This window comes from Lonchura striata, chromosome 12 (assembly GCF_046129695.1).
Source record: "Lonchura striata isolate bLonStr1 chromosome 12, bLonStr1.mat, whole genome shotgun sequence".
NCBI classification, from domain to species: Eukaryota; Metazoa; Chordata; class Aves; order Passeriformes; family Estrildidae; genus Lonchura; species Lonchura striata.
Window position 1 is genome coordinate 5,341,358 of NC_134614.1, and position 18,136 is coordinate 5,359,493.

Consider the following 18,136-nt stretch of genomic DNA (forward strand, 5'->3'; position numbering starts at 1 on the left):
CCTGAAGGGTAAGAAAATGACTGGTTTGGTGTGACACAGCTCCAAAGCAATGCCACTGTCATCTGTCCTTGCATTTATCCAGCACTGGACAAACTGCAGATTTAATTAAAAAAAAACTGCAGAAAAGCACCAGAGCACACACCAGGTGACACACTGGGACTTTGCTGTGGCACCAAGATCCTCTGAGTTCTCAATATATATCATTTTTCCTCCTTATGATTCAAATTCCCAAACAAAAAATGAGAATTTTAGTGCCTAAACCCCTCTGAACCCCAAGGCTGTGGAAATGTAACACTCATAACTGTGGAAGTGCAGCCTAATTATAGTTTTGTTACAGAAACCCAAATTCATTTGATAATTTAAATCCTTTTTTTTAAAACCCAGAGTGTAAAATTGTGTCTTCCCATTTTCTCCCCAACAAAAAGAAAAAATCAAGTGGTTCAAAAAAACCCCCTAAGAATATCTGATTTTTAAAATGTAAGTCTCCTATTATTGATGCTAATTAATTATTTAAATTCACAGAGTATTTTAAACAAGATTTGACACTGCTAGAGGGTTGCTGGCATTTCCAGGTGGATGTATCCATGTGAGGATTAGCATTAATAGGAATTTGTGATTGACAGAAGTAAAAAACAGAATAATGAATAAAATCAGAATCACTCCAAGTGGATAAGGTCAAAGGAAAACAAAAACAAAATATCAAGTGGGTGATATGAGTGAAATACCATGGACAAAAATATCTCATTTAATATCAACCAATAAATCATCTTTGTGGGAAAGAATAAAATAGGTACCATTTGTGGGCTGCCAGGATCAGGAAGTTTCTCAGTGGCCATCCTGGATACTGGGATAAATTACAAGGATCATAAACTCCAACTGTCACCTGCAAATCAAATTGTTCTGCATGAGAACTCATCTATCCACAGTCATGCAAAGGTTATTTGGCATTTTTAAATAAAACTTCTGGACAGAGCAGGCCTACAGACACATTTTGCATATTTATAAATATTTAATCCATGGTCACATTAGGTTTTACTCAAGCTTTTGCCACAGCTTTGGGATTTATTCAGTCTGGCCTCTTCAGGGACACTGGATGTTCACTGCTTTAAAAACACAATTCGGAGGGAAGCCCAGCAACTGAAGCCTTGCTCCTAACCCAAAATTCTGCACTGATTTTGGGATGATCAGAAAGTGACAGGGCACAGCCCAGCAAAAGAACAAATCAAAGGGAAAACAGCATAAAAATCACTTTACAGCCACCCTCAAGACACAACCACCATGCCCAGCTCAGTATTAGACCTTCAAACCATTCACAGGTTAAAAATTGAATTATATAAAATTATATAAAATTCTTATTACCTTTCCTCCTTGGTCTTGAAAGAAGCCATCCCACTTTTTCAGCAGGGATATCATGACAGAATTATCATGATACTTAATTAAAAAATAAGGCAGGGCTGTCACCCCCTCCTCCTGGCAGAGGTCATCATAGGCTTTCTGCAGGGCTTGAATCTGAAAGTGCAAACACAACTGAACCAACAGCTTTAACAATTTTGCACTGTAAGATGAAAGAAACTAAAATGTGTTTAATTTTTTTCCTAAAAAAAGAAAAAAAATTAACTTCTTTTCCTTGTCTAAACATATATTTTATTAAGAATTTTGTAATTTTAATGACTTGGCTCACTCAGGGTATGCCTCTTTATAGTTTCTTTTAAATTAGATTAAAAACCAAAGCTGTATACATAACTACATATTAATTTTCATTTTTATATATAGCTTAACATATATATCTCAAAAATAAATATAAAATATATAGCTTATCATAATCACCTCTTCAGGATTTGTTTGCCATACCTGCACCTAAACTGAGACAATTTAAACAATCATGGAACAAAAGGTAAACCAAAAACCAACATGGAAATAAAAAAAGTAAAGTTTAAAAAAGAAATTAGAGTCTACAATTAACTCAGGATGTGGTGACAAAAAATACTGAGTTTTAAAGCTCTCAGAAGTTCTCAGTGTTGCAGAATTCACAATCTTTAGGATTTTGAATACCTGATTTAGTGAGAACCTGTCCCCAAGACAGACAGGTTTCTGAGTAATCTGAATTCCATCAGGGAAGCAGAGAGCAGGGTAGCAAAACCAGTAATAGAAATGATACTTTTTTAAATCCTAGAGAAAAAAAAAAAAAGTCAAATTATGTAATAAGGAGATATATCAAAATAAATTATACAATACTAATTAAAATTAATGGTTTATGATTTTAACCATGGAAACCACAGGGGTCTTTACTTCACAATGATTTTAGAAAATCATAAAAATGCTAAGGACTTCATTCTCTGTATATGTTTTTATTTAAGATTTAAAGAGACAATGTGTGTACAATCCTTCAGGCTTTGGTAGCTGGAGCATGTAGTAAAGCTTTCAATTTCTTCAACATGAAACAGCTGCTCTATTTTTACTGATATCTGTAAGGCCATCAGGTAATCTTATACATTTGTAGGAAATAATATAAAAATATATTAATGCAGCATTATTATTAATACAAAATATATGAATACTCCTAAAAACAAACTATTTCACTACTTCCACTACAAGTAGTAGACACAAATTTTCTGTACTCACTGCAAATGTCAGCAGCAGGAACCTGTTCAACAGCATTGGGTTCTCCAGAGCAGCTCCAGATTTGATTGATTCCCAGATCTGCCAAGGATTGTGGGGACAAGAAGGAAGAAAAAGGGCAAAGAAACACCAGAGAACATGAGAACAGCTCCAAAAATCTGTAATTCTTCCAGCTACATATAAAGTCTGGAGATAAATATTCTTTAGCATTCTTTTAAACTGAATTAATTCATACAATTATCTGTGTTAAAAGGATTTTAAAGGTGAGACAACAGGGAATTATGAGACCACAGGAATGCGAAAAAAAATCCTAGTTTGGAGTGAAGATATGCATGAAAACTTTGTTACTCAAGGCAATTAATTAAAGGAATCAAGGACAGGTCAAAGTAAAGCATCTTAAATTTGACCTTCACCTCTCCCCAGGCCATGACATTAAATACACTGGTGACAATGCAGGCAGACCAGCCCCTCTCACCCATCTTTTTTTTGCTTTATTATCTCTCATTATCTTTATGATTATTGCTGCTGTGAAGTTTCCCCATCTCTTTGTCACACATATAAATTGTAGTAATCTGGGGTTTAAACCAGGCACTGCTGGTTTTTGGGTACGAAGACAAATTTTAAATATGTGCTCTACAGAATTTAAGTCCCTGGCAGCTCCAAGAGCATTGCAGAGCTTAAAATGTGATGGAGTTCTCCATGTAGAATTAGTTATCATTAATTAGGTTATACTCTTTTGTAGAGAACAATAAAAAGCAAACACCAAACTCTTCTTTCCAGAATAAACTGAATCCTGAGGCTGCTCAAGACTGGAATAGCTCCAAATTTGGGGCAGAGTGTAAAGCACTTCAATGAGTAGAAGGGATTTGGAAACACTCTATGATTTGATTTTAAATCTCACCTCTTTTGCTTCCTTGTCCAGAAGTGCTTTTTTATCACAGGATTTGAAAGTCTCAAAAGTGTTGGTGTTATACAATGTTCCAAAAGCAGGACAGCAACGTGCTGGTATTGAAGCATTCCTGGAAAAAAGCAGGAAAACTCTGGGAATTAACACAGTCATCAGCAGCAGCAATATCTATCTTATGGTGTTAACTTCAACCAAATGATGAGGCACAGCAACAAAATTAAAATTCATTAAATAAATAACTTAATCCTTATGAAGATGGATTGATGGAATAATAACCAGATGTGCAAACACACATCTCCATCATGGCTTCAAAAATACACATGGCATCTGTGTTCTCCCCAAGCAGAGTGACACTAAACCAGGGAGTGAAGCTTTGAATTTCTGTTCAAACAGAAGCTACCTGTGACAAATGGGATTTGCATTGAGAAAAACCAATTTAGGCTGAACTTAGATGCCAGTTTTGTACTCACACTAAGAGTTAGTTAAAATTTGATGTTTAAAACACATCCCAAAGGAAACCCAAGCCAGACAAAAGATTGAGCAACTTTTATAATTTGTAATATCATCAGCTGGAGAAGCTGCTGTTGCAATCAGTATTTTACTTTTGAGATATATTAGGTTAAAATCCTACAATATTTCCTTAATTTACAGATCTGATGGATTTTACTGCCTCCTTTAACACTGATCTCTAAACTTGGTATTTTTCCAGTCATAACAGATAAAACACTTTGGAGGACATTACAGTGTAACAACCAGGGACCTAAAATCTATTTGAAATGCTAATTAAGCTATAAGGGGAAGAGGCAAATGACTAAAAAAACCTCCCTGATGCAAAAAGCTGAGGAAATGGGAAAAAAACTGGTATTTCATATAAACATACATGTAGAAAGTGAGTGAATCTAAGAATTCAGAATATTTTAAATTCAGCCAGAAGGAGTTAATTTTTTTGTGACTCAAAGCAATCTCTCCACTGCTATGAAGTACATTAATTAATTTATTTATCCATGAAAACTGCCTTTTCTGAACTTAAAATGTGCTAATACATGACAAAACCTCAGCAAGATCATTGAAAATTGGTCTAAGAATGATGGTGACTGTAACAACAAGAGCCTTTGGCAAAAAGGTTATTTATTTACTCTCGCATAGAGGGTAAATGAATTTGTTTATTCTCAGGTAGAGTTTATTCTCACGTAGAGTTTCTCTAAGTAATATGTCAATTTTATACTAGGAAAGTGTCTCCAAACACAAATGAAAGCAAACCACAGCCTGTACTTACATATCAAAGGCACTGAACTCCAGTGTCAATCGAGCTGGCAAACCCGGAGGATCACCTGGACAAAAAACCAGCAACAAAGCTCTTTTTAAACCAAAGTATTCAGGTTATTTCCCTTTCTTTGTCGATGCAAATGACAGCGAAACACACAAAATTCCCAGCCATTCTTTGTAGCGCTTCAGCGAGCCGCCGGAGGAGCGGCGGGAGCGGAAGCGGGCCGGGCGGCGGTGCTCACCGTTGTAGTAGTAGCCCTTGATGAGCTTGGGCGTCTCGTCCAGGCGGTACTGGGTGAGCTTGCGCTGGGTCAGCTCGTGCCAGAAGCCGGCGTCCAGCGCGCTGCTGAACGGGGCGAACTGCAGCGGGGCCGGCGGGGCCGGCGCGGCGCGGCGCGGAGCGGCCATGGCCCGGCGGCGGCGGGGCCCTGCGGACACACACAGCGCCCGCTGGGCACGGAACGGCACGGGAACGGGAACGGGAACGGGAAACGGGAACGGCACGGGAACGGGAACAGGGAACGGGAACTGGGAACGGGAACGGCACCGGGAACCGCACGGGAACGTGAACTGGGAACAGCACCGGGAACCGCACGGGAACGGCACCGGGAACGGGAACCGGGAGCGGGAACCGGGAGCGGGAACCGGGAGCGGGAACCGGGAGCGGGAACGGCACGGGAATGGGACCGGGAACAGGGAACGGGAACGGCAAAATGGGAACGGGAACCGGGAACGGCACTGGGAACGGCACCGGGAACGGGAACCGGGAACGGGACCGGGAACAGGGAACGGGACCGGGAACCGGAACCGAGAACGGCAAGGGAACGGCACCGGGAACGGGAATCGGGAACGGCACAGCCACACGGGAATGACACAGCCACATGTCCCCGGGGCCAACACCGGCACGGCACCGGGACTGACACAGGAACAGCAACCGGCACCGGGACAGACACGGCACCGGGACAGGCACAGGAACGGGACCGAACACTGACACGGGAATGATACAACCACACGGCCCCGGGACAGACACGACACCGGCACCGGCACAGGAACGGGACCGACACGGGAACGGGAACGGGACCGGCACCAGGACCAGCACCGGGACCGACACGGGAACGGGAGTGACACGACCCTGGGACCGGCACGGGAACGGGACTGACACGGTACCGATACCGACACAGGAACGGGACCGAACACTGACCCGGGAATGACACGGCACCGGGACCAGCCCCGAACATGTCCATGGCACTGTCCCCGTACATGGACATGAAAACAGCACAGCCACACGGCACCGGGACCGGCACCGGCCCCGCACAGCGACACGGACTGACAGACAACCTACACGGCACCGGGCCCGGAGCCGAGCACGCACACGGGACCAACCCCGCACAGCCACGCGGCACTGGCGGAGAACCTGCACGGCACCGGCCCCGCACCGCGATCCGGGACCGACAGAGCACCGGCACCGGCCCGGAACACGGACACGGCCCCATCCCGGAACATTGACACGGCCCCGGCCGCCCGGCCCCGTCTACGCGTGGCTGCTGCCGCGGGGAGCGGGCCGAGGCCCGGACACACCGACCGCGGGGCTGCCAGGGGCACTGCAGGAACGGTGCCGGGGCTGGGGCTGGGCGGTACCGGGGCACTGCGGGAACGGTGCCGGGGCTGGGGCTGGGCGGTACCGGGGCACTGCGGGAACGGTGCCGCGGCTGGGGCTGGGCGGTACCGGGGCACTGCGGGAACGGTGCCGGGGCTGGGGCTGGGCGGTACCGGGGCACTGCGGGAACGGTGCCGGGGCTGGGGCTGGGCGGTACCGGGGCACTGCGGGAACGGTGCCGCGGCTGGGGCTGGGCGGTACCGGGGCACTGCGGGAACGGTGCCGGGGCTGGGGCTGGGCGGTACCGGGGCACTGCGGGAACGGTGCCGGGGCTGGGGCTGGGCGGTACCGGGGCACTGCGGGAACGGTGCCGCGGCTGGGGCTGGGCGGTACCGGGGCACTGCGGGAACGGTGCCGGGGCTGGGGCTGGGCGGTACCGGGGCACTGCGGGAACGGTGCCGCGGCTGGGGCTGGGCGGTACCGGGGCACTGCGGGAACGGTGCCGGGGCTGGGGCTGGGCGGTACCGGGGCACTGCGGGAACGGTGCCGCTGCCGAGCCCCGCCGGGGGCGGTGCCGGGGGCGGTACCGGGGCAGTGCTGGGGCTGGGGCAGTACCGGGGCAGTGCCGGTGGCGGTACCGGGGCAGTGCTGGGGCGGTGCCGGGGCAGTGCTGGGGCTGGGGCAGTACCGGGGCAGTGCCGGTGGCGGTACCGGGGCAGTGCTGGGACTGGGGCAGTGCTGGTGGCGGTACCGGGGCTGGGGCAGTGCTGGGGCTGGGGCGGTACCGGGGCAGTGCTGGGGCTGGGGCGGTACCGGGGCAGTGCTGGGACTGGGGCAGTGCTGGTGGCGGTACCGGGGCTGGGACAGTGCCGGGGCAGTGCCGGTGGCGGTACCGGGGCTGGGGCAGTGCCGGTGGCGGTACCGGGGCAGTGCTGGGACTGGGGCAGTGCTGGTGGCGGTACCGGGGCTGGGGCAGTGCTGGGGCTGGGGCGGTACCGGGGCAGTGCTGGGGCTGGGGCGGTACCGGGGCAGTGCTGGGGCAGTGCCGGTGGCGGTACCGGGGCTGGGGCAGTGCCGGGGCTGGGGCAGTACCGGGGCTGGGGCGGTGCCGGTACCGGGGCTGGGGCAGTACCGGGGCAGTGCGGTGGCGGTGGCGGTGGCGGTGGCGGCGGGACCCGGCCGCCCGTGCCCGCCGTCCCTTACCGGCTGCGCCGCTCGCTCCGCCCTTCCGGCACGGCGCACGGCGCTGATGCGCAGCGTGTGACGGGCGGGCGGCGCGGGGCGATGGCGTGCGGGCACGGAGGGCGGGCCCGGCCCGGGCCGCCTCCCGTGCGCTCCCGGTTCCCATCCCGGTTCCCATCCCGGTTCCCATCCCGGTTCCCATCCCCCGCCTCGGAGCAGTCGGGCGGGCCCGCGTCCCGCAGCGCTTGGAGCCGTGTGCCGCTCCAACTTCCCCGGCACACGGCGGAGCCCTGAGAAAATCCAGCAATTTAATTTCATTTTAGTCGTGGGAAAGTGCCTAAACGCGTCCCTGCAGTCGTGGTTCCTCTCTGTCTGTGGCCTTTGCTGGGAATGTGGGAAGGGCGGTGAAATTCCCGGCTGGTTCCCGGCCCGCCAGGTGTCCCCGGTGACCACGGAACGCTCCGGGAGCAGCTTGTGCTGCTAAACATCAGTCCCAGCACATCTCTGTGTGTTGGTACACATAGTATAGTAATATGTTAATATAATTAACACATAGTTTATTATAATAACATATATCATTGACATATATGTTAATTATATTACAATATGTTATAATAATATGTTATGGACACAAAATATTGGCTTTTTGCAGGTACTAAAATGGATTTTTATATGTGTAATGTTAAAGTAACTTTGTTATAAAGATGCCGGTTTTATTTCTGTTGTTAATTAAGCTTAGTGAAATTGCTGATATAAGTGTGTATGTGTTAAAGTACCTGCTTGGATGGGATCACATCCCATGAAGACAGGGTGAGGACATTGTACAGAAATGCCAACTGTCAGCACTCACCGTCTGAAGAAAATATGGACTATATTTTGGACCAAAAGTACCAACAGTTATGGACCAAAGCCATTCTTATGGAGGTTCATTCTTATCACTGGAGCTGGTAAGAATGGACTGAAACCACCACCAAGGAATGTGCATGCCCTAAAAAGGCAGAACTGAGGAGGAGCTGTGCTGAACAGTTCTTGGAATTTGTAAACTAGTTTGAGGAAAAGTTGTTACTATGCATAACAGTATATATATGTAACAGGCTGATGCAATAGAAATGGTATATGAAGGGTGTTTCCAAAATAGCAGGTGTGCTCTTGACTGAGTGCCAAGATGCACCCAGCCATAATAACTGTTGCTCTATGGTCCTATTGTCCTTTATTAAAGTTTTAACATTTTTACAAGAGAGTGAACATGTTTTACGTATCTCCTAGAAATCCTCAGACTCTTGTTGTGTTCTCTGAAACTCCATGTCCTCTGACCTTGGCTGTCAACTGGAAAACACTGAAAACATTTTACAGGAAACCACACCTGAAATATTCTCTTGAGCTTTGGCCTTACATTGGTGGGAGGTTTCTCCATTTCTTACCGAAATTTGCTTTCCTCTGCTTCCCTCACATCCAGAGCCACTGGAATTGCCTGTTCAGTGAAATAAACTCAGAAATTTTCTTAGGTACTTGCTATTTAAAATAGACACTATCCCATTTCTCTGTTTTATTGTTATCTAATAGCTATATATATAAAATGTGGTTATCACAAATCCCCTGTCTTTGCTATTAACACAGTTACACAACAATCATGGGTAAATTGGCTTGAAATTAAAAAAAAATTCAGGCAGCTGTGTTTTCCTTGGTTTAGCTGTTTGAATGTTCTTTATTTTTACCAAAGGTTTTTGTTGTCACAGTCACCATCATTTTTAGACCAATTTTCAATGATTTTTATCAATTTTCAATGACCTTGCTGAGGTTTTTTTTGTGTATTAGTACATTTTAAGGTCAAAAAAGGCAATTTTTATGATCAACAGGACAGATTTCTCAGCAGTCCTTGGGTAAATGTGTTTTTTAGCACCAATAACTGTGGCTGACTTTTATTTCCTCGGGGACCATCTAAATTGCCATCCATTTTGGCCAGAATTGCTGTTGCAAATCGGAATAGAAAAAAGAACAATTTAATGGCTGTGAACCTCAGCAATTGTTTGTGAAAGGTCAGGAATTAGAGCATGTGTTTCAAAAAGTTCTGTTCTCTACTGCAAAGAGGTGCATTTTACTACTTGTGCAGGTGTTCCTCCTGCAGTGAAAAACTTGTCTGCATTCTGCGCTGAATTTTGTTGGTTTTATGTTCTCTCTCTGCATTTTGCCTTATTTCTGCTAGATTTAAGATTCCTAATTGCGGTTTTTCCTGAGTGCAACTTGAAACCAAAGTCAATTAATCTCTGAACCTTGCATGATACACTGATATAGCATGGATTTAAGTTTATTTCTTTAGCGTATTTCCCCAATGTATTAAAATGCAGATATATTAGGGCTTCTTTTAATATTGAATCCTTTAAATACAACTAAGAAACGGTATAGAATGTGGGAAATTCATCATCACAACAAAAGGAATGAGAGGAATTTCTTTTTTCTTTGTAACATCAAAGCCAGCCTGGCCTTCAGTTGTACTCCAGCATCTTCTTGAAGTCTTTTCATCGAACATCGAGAATTCTATTATTGTGTTTTTCTCCTGAAATATTTGACAGCAAGATTTATGAAATACAATTAAATATAAAAGGTAGAAAAGGTAAACATATTTTATGTATAATCAGCTATATTCCTCAAGTCTAGAAACAGCAGCACACTCTTCTGGAGCAGATGGTGACAGTATATTGAGCATGGAAACTCTTTTGGGACAAAAAAAAAATCTACTTTTTTTCAGCAAAGTTAATGTACAGTTAATATAAGCATGATATCAAAGAGATACAGTAGCATACACACTAAAACTTGACACTTGATGAAAAGTTTGTGCTTTGGAGGAAGCTATAAATAAATAGGTGAGTTTTTTTAAGCAGTTTCAGGTTCTTTGTGCGAAGTACCTCCACTTGCAAATCTCACTTCACAAGCAATGTATGTAATGGAGTAAGTTGAAAGAGAAAAATTTTTGTGGCCAATGACAGAAATGTGATTTCTTCCTGTTCTGTAGCTGAATAATTTATAATCACTGAAGAGATTTATTTTTGTCTCCATTTCTGTGATAGAAGTGGTGGTCTCAAACAGTAAAAGGTTGACAACAGCGTAACAGTTCATGTACTGACTTTGAGTTTTTCAGATTCTTGACCTGAAGTCGCTCTTCAAATGTGTTAAAACTATTAAATGCACATCTCCCACTTTTACTACCACTTCTTTACAGATTACAGTTTGCCAAAGTCTTTTACTGTACCCATCCTTTGAAACCAGAACATTTTGTTTGGTCGAACTCCTGAGCTGCACTTGAGCTCCAAAACCCCAGCCCAGCATCAATGAATGTGAAGGATCTTTTTAAAAGTCTTCTTGAAATTCTGGTTACAGAGAGGATAGAGGAAGGGGTTTAAGGTGGAGTTGACGTAGCCCAGCCATATGGCGCCCCTGTGCAATTCTAAGAGCTGTTTGTGGTCGTGGAAAGTTATCACCATGAACAGCACGAAGTAGGGGATCCAGCAGATCATGAAGGCTGCCATGATCACCCCCAGCTGCTTGGCTGCCTTCCTCTCCCGGTTGCCGTGCCGGTGGATGCTCCTGGAATGGCTGTGCAGGGCGTGCCAGGTTTTCCTCAGGAATGTCGTTTCCCTGGAGTCCCTGTGCTCCGTGCTCCCCTGAGGATGGCAGGCTCCTTCGGGGCTGGGCTCTGCCTGGGGGACCACCTCAGTGAAGGTGTGGTTGTCTGATGCCCCGCTGGAGTCACTGTCCTGGCAGTCAGGCTGCTCCTTGGCCCCAGGTTTTTTCGTGGCACACGCTCCCCTCTTCTCTGCTTTATCCAAGCCAGGCTCAGGCTTGGCTGTGGTGAGGGAGAAACAGCTCCACTTCATGACCTTCCCATTACACAGGGCCTTTGAAGCCTTGTCAGGATGGCTGAAATGAAGCTCTGCCTCCACTTTTTGGGGCTCTGGGGAGTTTTCCTTGTCTACACCGGGGCTGTTCTCACCAATGATTTGCTCCTGGAGGCAAATATTTTTGTCATCCTTTGTCTTGGTCTGCTGCACGGTGTTTTTTTCCGTGGAGGACAAGTGAGACCTGTTGTTGAGCTCTCGGTGCTGGCAGTGTTTTTGAACAGCCCTGAAGATTTTGCAGTAGAACCACAACATCAGCAGGGAGGGCAGGTAGAAGTTGAAAATGGCCGCCAGCACTTTAAACCAGGTGACTTTGAAGAACTCCGTCTCACACTTGTTTTCCTCCACCGTCCTTTGCCCGTTGTTGGCAAAAAGGTGCCAGCCCAGGATGGGGATGACCCAGGTGAAGGAGAGCAGCCAGACCCCCAGGATGAGGAGCGAGGCTCTCATCTTGGTGCGGTACTTGAGGTACTGGAGCGGCTGCTGCACCGAGCGGTAGCGGTCCACGCACAGGATGAAGAGGTTGAAAATCGAGGCCGTGCTGGCCACGTAATCCATGGAGAGCCAGAACAAGCAGGCTTCCAGCCCCAGGGGCCACGCAGGGCTCAGCAGGTCCACGATGTTCAGGGGCATCACGGCCACCCCCACAATCAGGTCAGCGATGGAGAGGCTCACGATGTATAAATTACCCACAGTCTGCAGCTTCTTCTCCATTTTTACAGCGCACAGCACTAGAATGTTCATGACAATGGTGACCAGGGAAATGCCTCCCAGGAGCAGACCTAGGAGGGCTGGGGGAGTGTTGCTGGAGGCCTCTGTTGTGTTGTTGGACATCTTTTTTGCGGGCACACGGAGTGAGAATCGGAGTGGGCGTCCAGGCCTTGGACGTTCAGTCATGGTTTGCACTCCTGGATGAAAACGTGTTGGGTTGCTTGGGAATTTTTATTTCCAGAACTAGAGGAAAGAAAAAAAAGCATACTCAGTCGCTGTAGTAATAAGATAATAAAGCTAATTTGTGCCTCAGCTTAGCACTGTCCCTTTTAGGGCTTTCCTAAATAACAAATTTTTACAACATTCTAAATACGGGTAATTTGTGTTTTATGAAACCCCACTAACCAATCCTGAACAGTTTTCACAGATCCCACAATCTGAAGAAGAAATTGAATTCCTCACAGTTTTAATTCATTATATCTCATTAAACAGCTGATCATGAACCATAACATAAGCTCCATATTGGCAAACCAATTTAAAATGTGCTAGTAAAAAGCAATATTAACATGTTTTGTACTAAATAATTTAAACAAGCCAGTGCTTATTTACAACCTCCAGCTAACAGTTTGAGAATCCAGCAGCTGGCAGTCATTCAAATTATAGGTAATGAGTAATCTCTGCCTACACAATTTAGGCTCACACAGATTTCAAACATTTAAAGATGCCAGGTCTATTTGAGATCAAATAATGGGATTTTTCAGGATTAATAAGCATCTTCTGCTTCCCAACTGCTAACTTCATGTATTGATCCACAGTGCAGAACTGATTAATAATATTTTGTATCTTGGAGCAAATTATCAACTGACCAAATTCTGCCTCCAGTCCATTGCTGAAAAATGTCTGTGAGGGTAGCACACATTCTGTGCCATTTCATAGCTTGTCTGAGTTTATGTTCTGGTAGATCTCTTAAAGCAATAAGGAAGGAAATTGAGACTGTGAATATATTTGCTCAAAGTATTTACACAACTGACACTGAGGTATGCATGGGATTTCTCACCCTCAGAACTCTAAACATGGCCAGAGCAATACAATGCAACAGATTGTTCAATAATCAGCATTTCCTATTGAAACTCAGTGATGCAATACTTCATTTAACTTCATCCTTTTTATTCCAGTAATCAGGGTTTAAACTCAAATGATTTGTGCTGCCTTATGAGAGGTCAAATTCCTTCTTGCCTGGGCTTTACTCACAGGTGGGTGTCGGGAGAGGAGCCGTGTCCTTGGTGCCAGCAGCATCCATAGGCAGAGGAGACAGGAGCACCCTGGCGAGTGCTGTGATCCTGGATTCCTTCAGGCTCTGCCAGGACAATTCCTCTGTGCCAGCTGCTCACAGCTCAGAGCCCTTGAGCATCTCCTGAGAATGAGGACAGAAATAACTCCATGGGTGTTGAGGACAGAAATAACTCCATGGGTGTTGAGGACAGAAATGACTCCATGAGTGTTGAGGACAGAAATGACTCTATGGATGTTGAGGACAGAAATTATTCCATGGATGTTAAGGACAGAAATGACTCCATGGATGTTGAGGGCAGAAATTACTCAGTTGATGCTGAGGACAGAAATTACTCCATGGATGCTGAGGACAGAAATGACTCCATGGAAATTAAACCAGCATGTCTGGAATGTGGTTACATCCCAGGCTGTGTCTTTGTCTCCACCTCTTCAAGTGTGTTTGAGTGTAGGGGGCATGGCCAAGGCAAGGAGCTGGTGTAAGATGCTGGAATGACTGATCTTCACCCCCACATACTTCCATTCAAATGGATGGTAAAATAAAGGGAGAAAAGGCAACTTTAAATGAGTCTTCAACTGAAAAAATACCAGCAAAGAAAGCCTCTTTGGAGAGCTAGACAGCTCTCCTTGGTTGCATATGAAATACATGAACTACATTTGGGCTTGGACTGCATGATCTCCAGAGATCCTCCCAGCCCAACAATTCTGGAATTCTGTGAATAAAACAGTAGAATGCAATAAATGGTGTTCACTGCTTCCCAAACCTTCTCCTTAGCATTGCTGAGGTTGGATAGGGCAGGATTTGGGAAGCAACTTGCAGAATTGATCAGGAGTGCTCCTGTTCCAAAGCAGGTTAATGTGCCCTTTCTTCAGGAGCTACTGATGCAATTCCTTATCTCTAACTCAGTTGCCAGTAGAAGAAAGCAATAATAATGAATAAATGGGGTTTAATGTTTGCACAGTTTAATTACACTGAAACAAAGTACACTAAGACAGGACAGATTGAAAAAAAAAAAAAAACAACAAAAAAACAGGAAAGAAACCAGCCCAAAACTTTGGATTGCTTTGTGGAAATTCTAAACCCTGACCTCACCATAAAATGCCTCTTTAATTTTTGCTGTTTGGGAAGCGCTTTTTCTACAGGGAGGCTCAGCAATCATGATTTGTTATTGTATTACATTTCCAAGGAGCAAGAATCTATTGGGAGATGCTAAGTGGATGCCTCGGTGCCTCATTAGTGCAGGTACAATCTATTAAGCCCTGACTGAGTGGGAGAAAGTTTCCAGAAACTGGCATGTCTCTTGCTGATAGATTTTTAAGAAATTACAGCTCCAAAGAGCAAAATTCTTGCTCATCAGACTAAATTCAAGCAGAAAGTGAGATTTTAATTCAGATGGTCTTTACTCACTCTGTTGTACTTAAGAAACTTATTTATTTCTAGTGATTTTTTTCCCCTAAATTATTCTTGAGTTTTTGAAAGTACTAACATGCTAGAAGTTTGATTAATTTCCTTCTCAAAAACTCATTTATCTCTCTGTAAGGGAACAGTCCCTAGCCAATGGCTGGCAATATTCAAGGAATATTTTTTATAAAAAGTAAATGTAAAAACTTGGTTAACCTGCCTGTTGTTCCCACTCAAATGACAATGTCTCAGCCCAGCCAGGACAGTTTGGAAGTGTAGCTTCAGTATCCTTCAAGCAACATAACCAGCTACTTATTTAAACAATTTTCTACACACCACTGTATTTACTTCCTTTTTTTCCTAAGTAAATTTATTATGTTTAAGTTCCAGCCTTAACCTGAAATTATCAGGAGATAGATACAGACTTTTTTGACACTGGCTGGCATTTTTTAAACAACTCTCTTTAACACTTGGCCTATATTCCATGAATATTAAAAACAGTTAACAGAAGATGGATGCATTCCAAAGAATGATTTGGCCTTCCAAATATAAGCTCAGACTTCCATGCAACTCTTCTTTTAGCAGCTCCGTTTTCTAATTTACGCTGTTCGAAATGTCATTTTTTCCATGACAAGATACAGTCTTGTTCTTGTGATAGCATTTCCCAAATATGGATTATTGGATTATTTTTTCCAAGAGGTTGGAGGAAAAACTCATCTTGACAAGAATCCCAGAGCTTCCAGATATGGTATTAATTTTCCCAGCTTGTCTAAACATTATCAATATCAACTAATTTGTCATCAATGTAATCTCTTAGCAAAAGAGTATTTAAATATAATTTTCTTTAAGTACTGCTGTGCTGTCTTATATTCTTTGCTCTATTACCTGTGTGTAAAAAGAGAGTTTGCTATAGATGCCAGACCTGTGAAATTACTCTGTAATGAAAGAAAAGTCCTTTGTGCTGTGATGCAGGAAATAAACCCTTGAGCTGTAAAATCCCTTATAAACAAAGGGGAATTTCCAGGGAATGTGGGGAAAAGCTGAGCAGCTGCAGTGGTGCCTTTCTGTTCTGGGTTTGGAACCCATTTTTCTAACTCAGTCTAACAGGACATCTTTCCTACAAGGATAGCAAAAAAAACCTTGATTTTTTTTTGGACTCCACCTTGTCCTACTACTGACTCCAACCCCTGACAACTGTAAAATTGGTGACTTTATCCCTCTGCATCAGAAATACAATTAACTTTTAAAAATGTAACTCACCCTGTCATTCAAACATAAAGATCTGGTTCTTTCCAAGTGGCTTGGGAGATCACTACTCACAAAAGTAAAAAATAAGGTATGTGAATAAGAGCTGGGAGTTCTTTCAGTGGTGAAGTTGAATCACAATGAAAAGTCTTTAGGGATTTACTTTAATTCAGCTCAAGTGAACTTTTGGTGCTTTGGAACTGTGTGAAATCCATCACAAAATGGATAGATTTAAAAATCCTAGTGGGTGTGAGGAGTGGAACCTGTATATTCAGTCTCTTCAAACATCTGGTGAATTTACCATAGTAATTTGATGAGTTCCTTCATATTTTAGCAATAACTCATTGTAAATATGAAAATTTTCCTTTCTAGAAATACACACCTGACTTAAACAAGCTCCTTGATTGTTTTTTTTTTTTTTTTTTTCTTCAGGCAGCTTTAATGTTTTTTGTGGGATTAAGCAGATGGTAAAAGGACACAGGGTTTCTTAATAGTGAGAGAGCCTGGTGTGGTGCAAGTAAAAACTTTAAAAACATCTTATCCAAGAATTCCCATTCCTCTCCATCATTCTTGTCTGTAAAGGAAAGCCTGGGGTGGCCACATCAAGAATGGGGTAAGTTTTAGGGCAGGTTATGTCCCTGCTTTAGGTTCAGCCCCCTCAGGATGTGCTGGACTGGTATATGAGGAAAGATATGTATGAAAATAATGCATTTACAATTTTTCCTCGCAAGAGCACCATTGTTTTCAGAAGGGGTTGAGGGTTTAAGTTATTTCTCATCCTTTCTTCCACTGTTCTCCCTAAAAACAAGGAACCCACCCCTCCCTGCCTGTTTTTCCCTGCCAGGTACCCTTCCCTTCCCTTACCAGAAAGATGCTTGAAAGAAGAGCATAAATATTTTCTGTGCAGACAGGAACTCCTCAAAACCATCTCAATTCAAGTGTGGCCGTTAAGTACAGTGGGGAATCTGGGCTTTATCCATCTGTTTCCCCTCCCTTCCTTCCCATTTCCATGTGAGCATCCCCTCCCTGCTCTGGTCTTTGCTGCGTGACCCGCAGCGACTCCTCTCTGCCCGGGGGCAGGGGGGAGCCTGGGGACCTTTGGAGCTGCTGGATCTGCAGCTTGGACAAATGTCCTCCGGGGGAAAAGCTGGCTGAGCTTCCTACAGGCTATTGCTGCACTTTTAGGATTTTCCTTCAGCTCGGTTTGCCCCTACGGGAGACTCTTTGCTCCACTCTGCTGCTCTGGGCTGGGATGCGCCGGGTCAGGAGCAGCCAAAATCTGCCAAGGGCTCCCCAGTTTGTGCCGAGGGAGAGTTCTCAAAAGCAGAATGTGTTTGCTAGTGAGCTGTGCTGCTCCTGTTTGCTTTCCTTCCCTGCTCCTCTCGCTGCGCTCGGGGGGGACAAGCGAGTTCCGAGGAGCCGCCCGCGCTCCCCCAGCCTCCGATGCCTCCGATGCCTCCCATCCCTCCCATCCCTCCCATCCCTCCCATCCCTCCCGTCCCTCCGGTCCCTCCCGTCCCTCCGACCCCTCCGATCCCTCCGGTCACTCCGATCCCCCCGATCCCTCCAGTCCCTCCAATCCCTGCCGCTGCCCCTCGCCCCAGCTCCCTCCTGCCTTTCCCCGCCGCTGGTCGCTCACCAAAGGCCGGAGGAGAGCGGGCAGCGGCCGCGGCAGCTCGGGCAGCGGGGCCGGGCGGAGCCGCTCCGCCTGCCCGGGGCTGGGCTGGGCCGGGGCGCGGTGGAGGCGGAGGAGATGGGATGCGATGGGAAGCGATAGGAGGCGAAGAGAAGTGATAGAATGCGGGGGGGGGGGGGAGGCGTGGCAGGTGGTGGGAAGGGATGGGATGTTTTGGGAAGCGGTGGGATGATATGGGAGGTGTGGCAGGCGGTGGATGCTCTGGGATGCTCTGGGAAGCGCTGGGATGCTTTAGAAAGCGGTGGGGTGCTACGGGAAGCGGCGGGATGCTTTGGGAAGGGGCGGGATGCTATGTGAAGGAGTGGGATGCTATGGGAGGCGTGGCAGG

General features: G+C 45.9%; 2 protein-coding genes across 3 annotated transcripts in view; both read right to left on the reverse strand.

The window, feature by feature from the left end:
- The window catches only part of ATG7 (autophagy related 7), a 78,828-nt gene extending 73,619 nt beyond the window's left edge, over positions 1 to 5,209 (reverse strand). The window contains exons 1-7 of one of the 2 annotated variants that reach the window (XM_077786052.1): positions 5,035 to 5,209; positions 4,803 to 4,857; positions 3,521 to 3,638; positions 2,623 to 2,700; positions 2,053 to 2,169; positions 1,360 to 1,509; positions 795 to 883 (exon numbers count right to left, since the gene is read on the reverse strand). In XM_077786052.1, coding sequence (XP_077642178.1) covers positions 795 to 883; positions 1,360 to 1,509; positions 2,053 to 2,169; positions 2,623 to 2,700; positions 3,521 to 3,638; positions 4,803 to 4,857; positions 5,035 to 5,200 — 773 coding nt within the window. In that variant the 5' untranslated portion in view covers positions 5,201 to 5,209. Of the gene's footprint in view, positions 1 to 794; positions 884 to 1,359; positions 1,528 to 2,052; positions 2,170 to 2,622; positions 2,701 to 3,520; positions 3,639 to 4,802; positions 4,858 to 5,034 lie in introns of both variants that reach the window. The other variant, XM_021530467.3, reaches the window with a different exon arrangement.
- Positions 5,210 to 10,875: 5,666 nt separating this feature from the next.
- On the reverse strand, positions 10,876 to 17,826 carry HRH1 (histamine receptor H1). The gene is made up of 3 exons (XM_021530489.3): positions 17,752 to 17,826; positions 13,427 to 13,589; positions 10,876 to 12,418 (listed from the first exon to the last, which is right to left on the reverse strand). The coding sequence occupies exon 3, from the start codon at positions 12,359 to 12,361 to the stop codon at positions 10,895 to 10,897; it is 1,467 nt and encodes a 488-aa protein (XP_021386164.2). The 5' UTR covers positions 12,362 to 12,418; positions 13,427 to 13,589; positions 17,752 to 17,826; the 3' UTR covers positions 10,876 to 10,894.
- Positions 17,827 to 18,136: the final 310 nt, after the last annotated feature.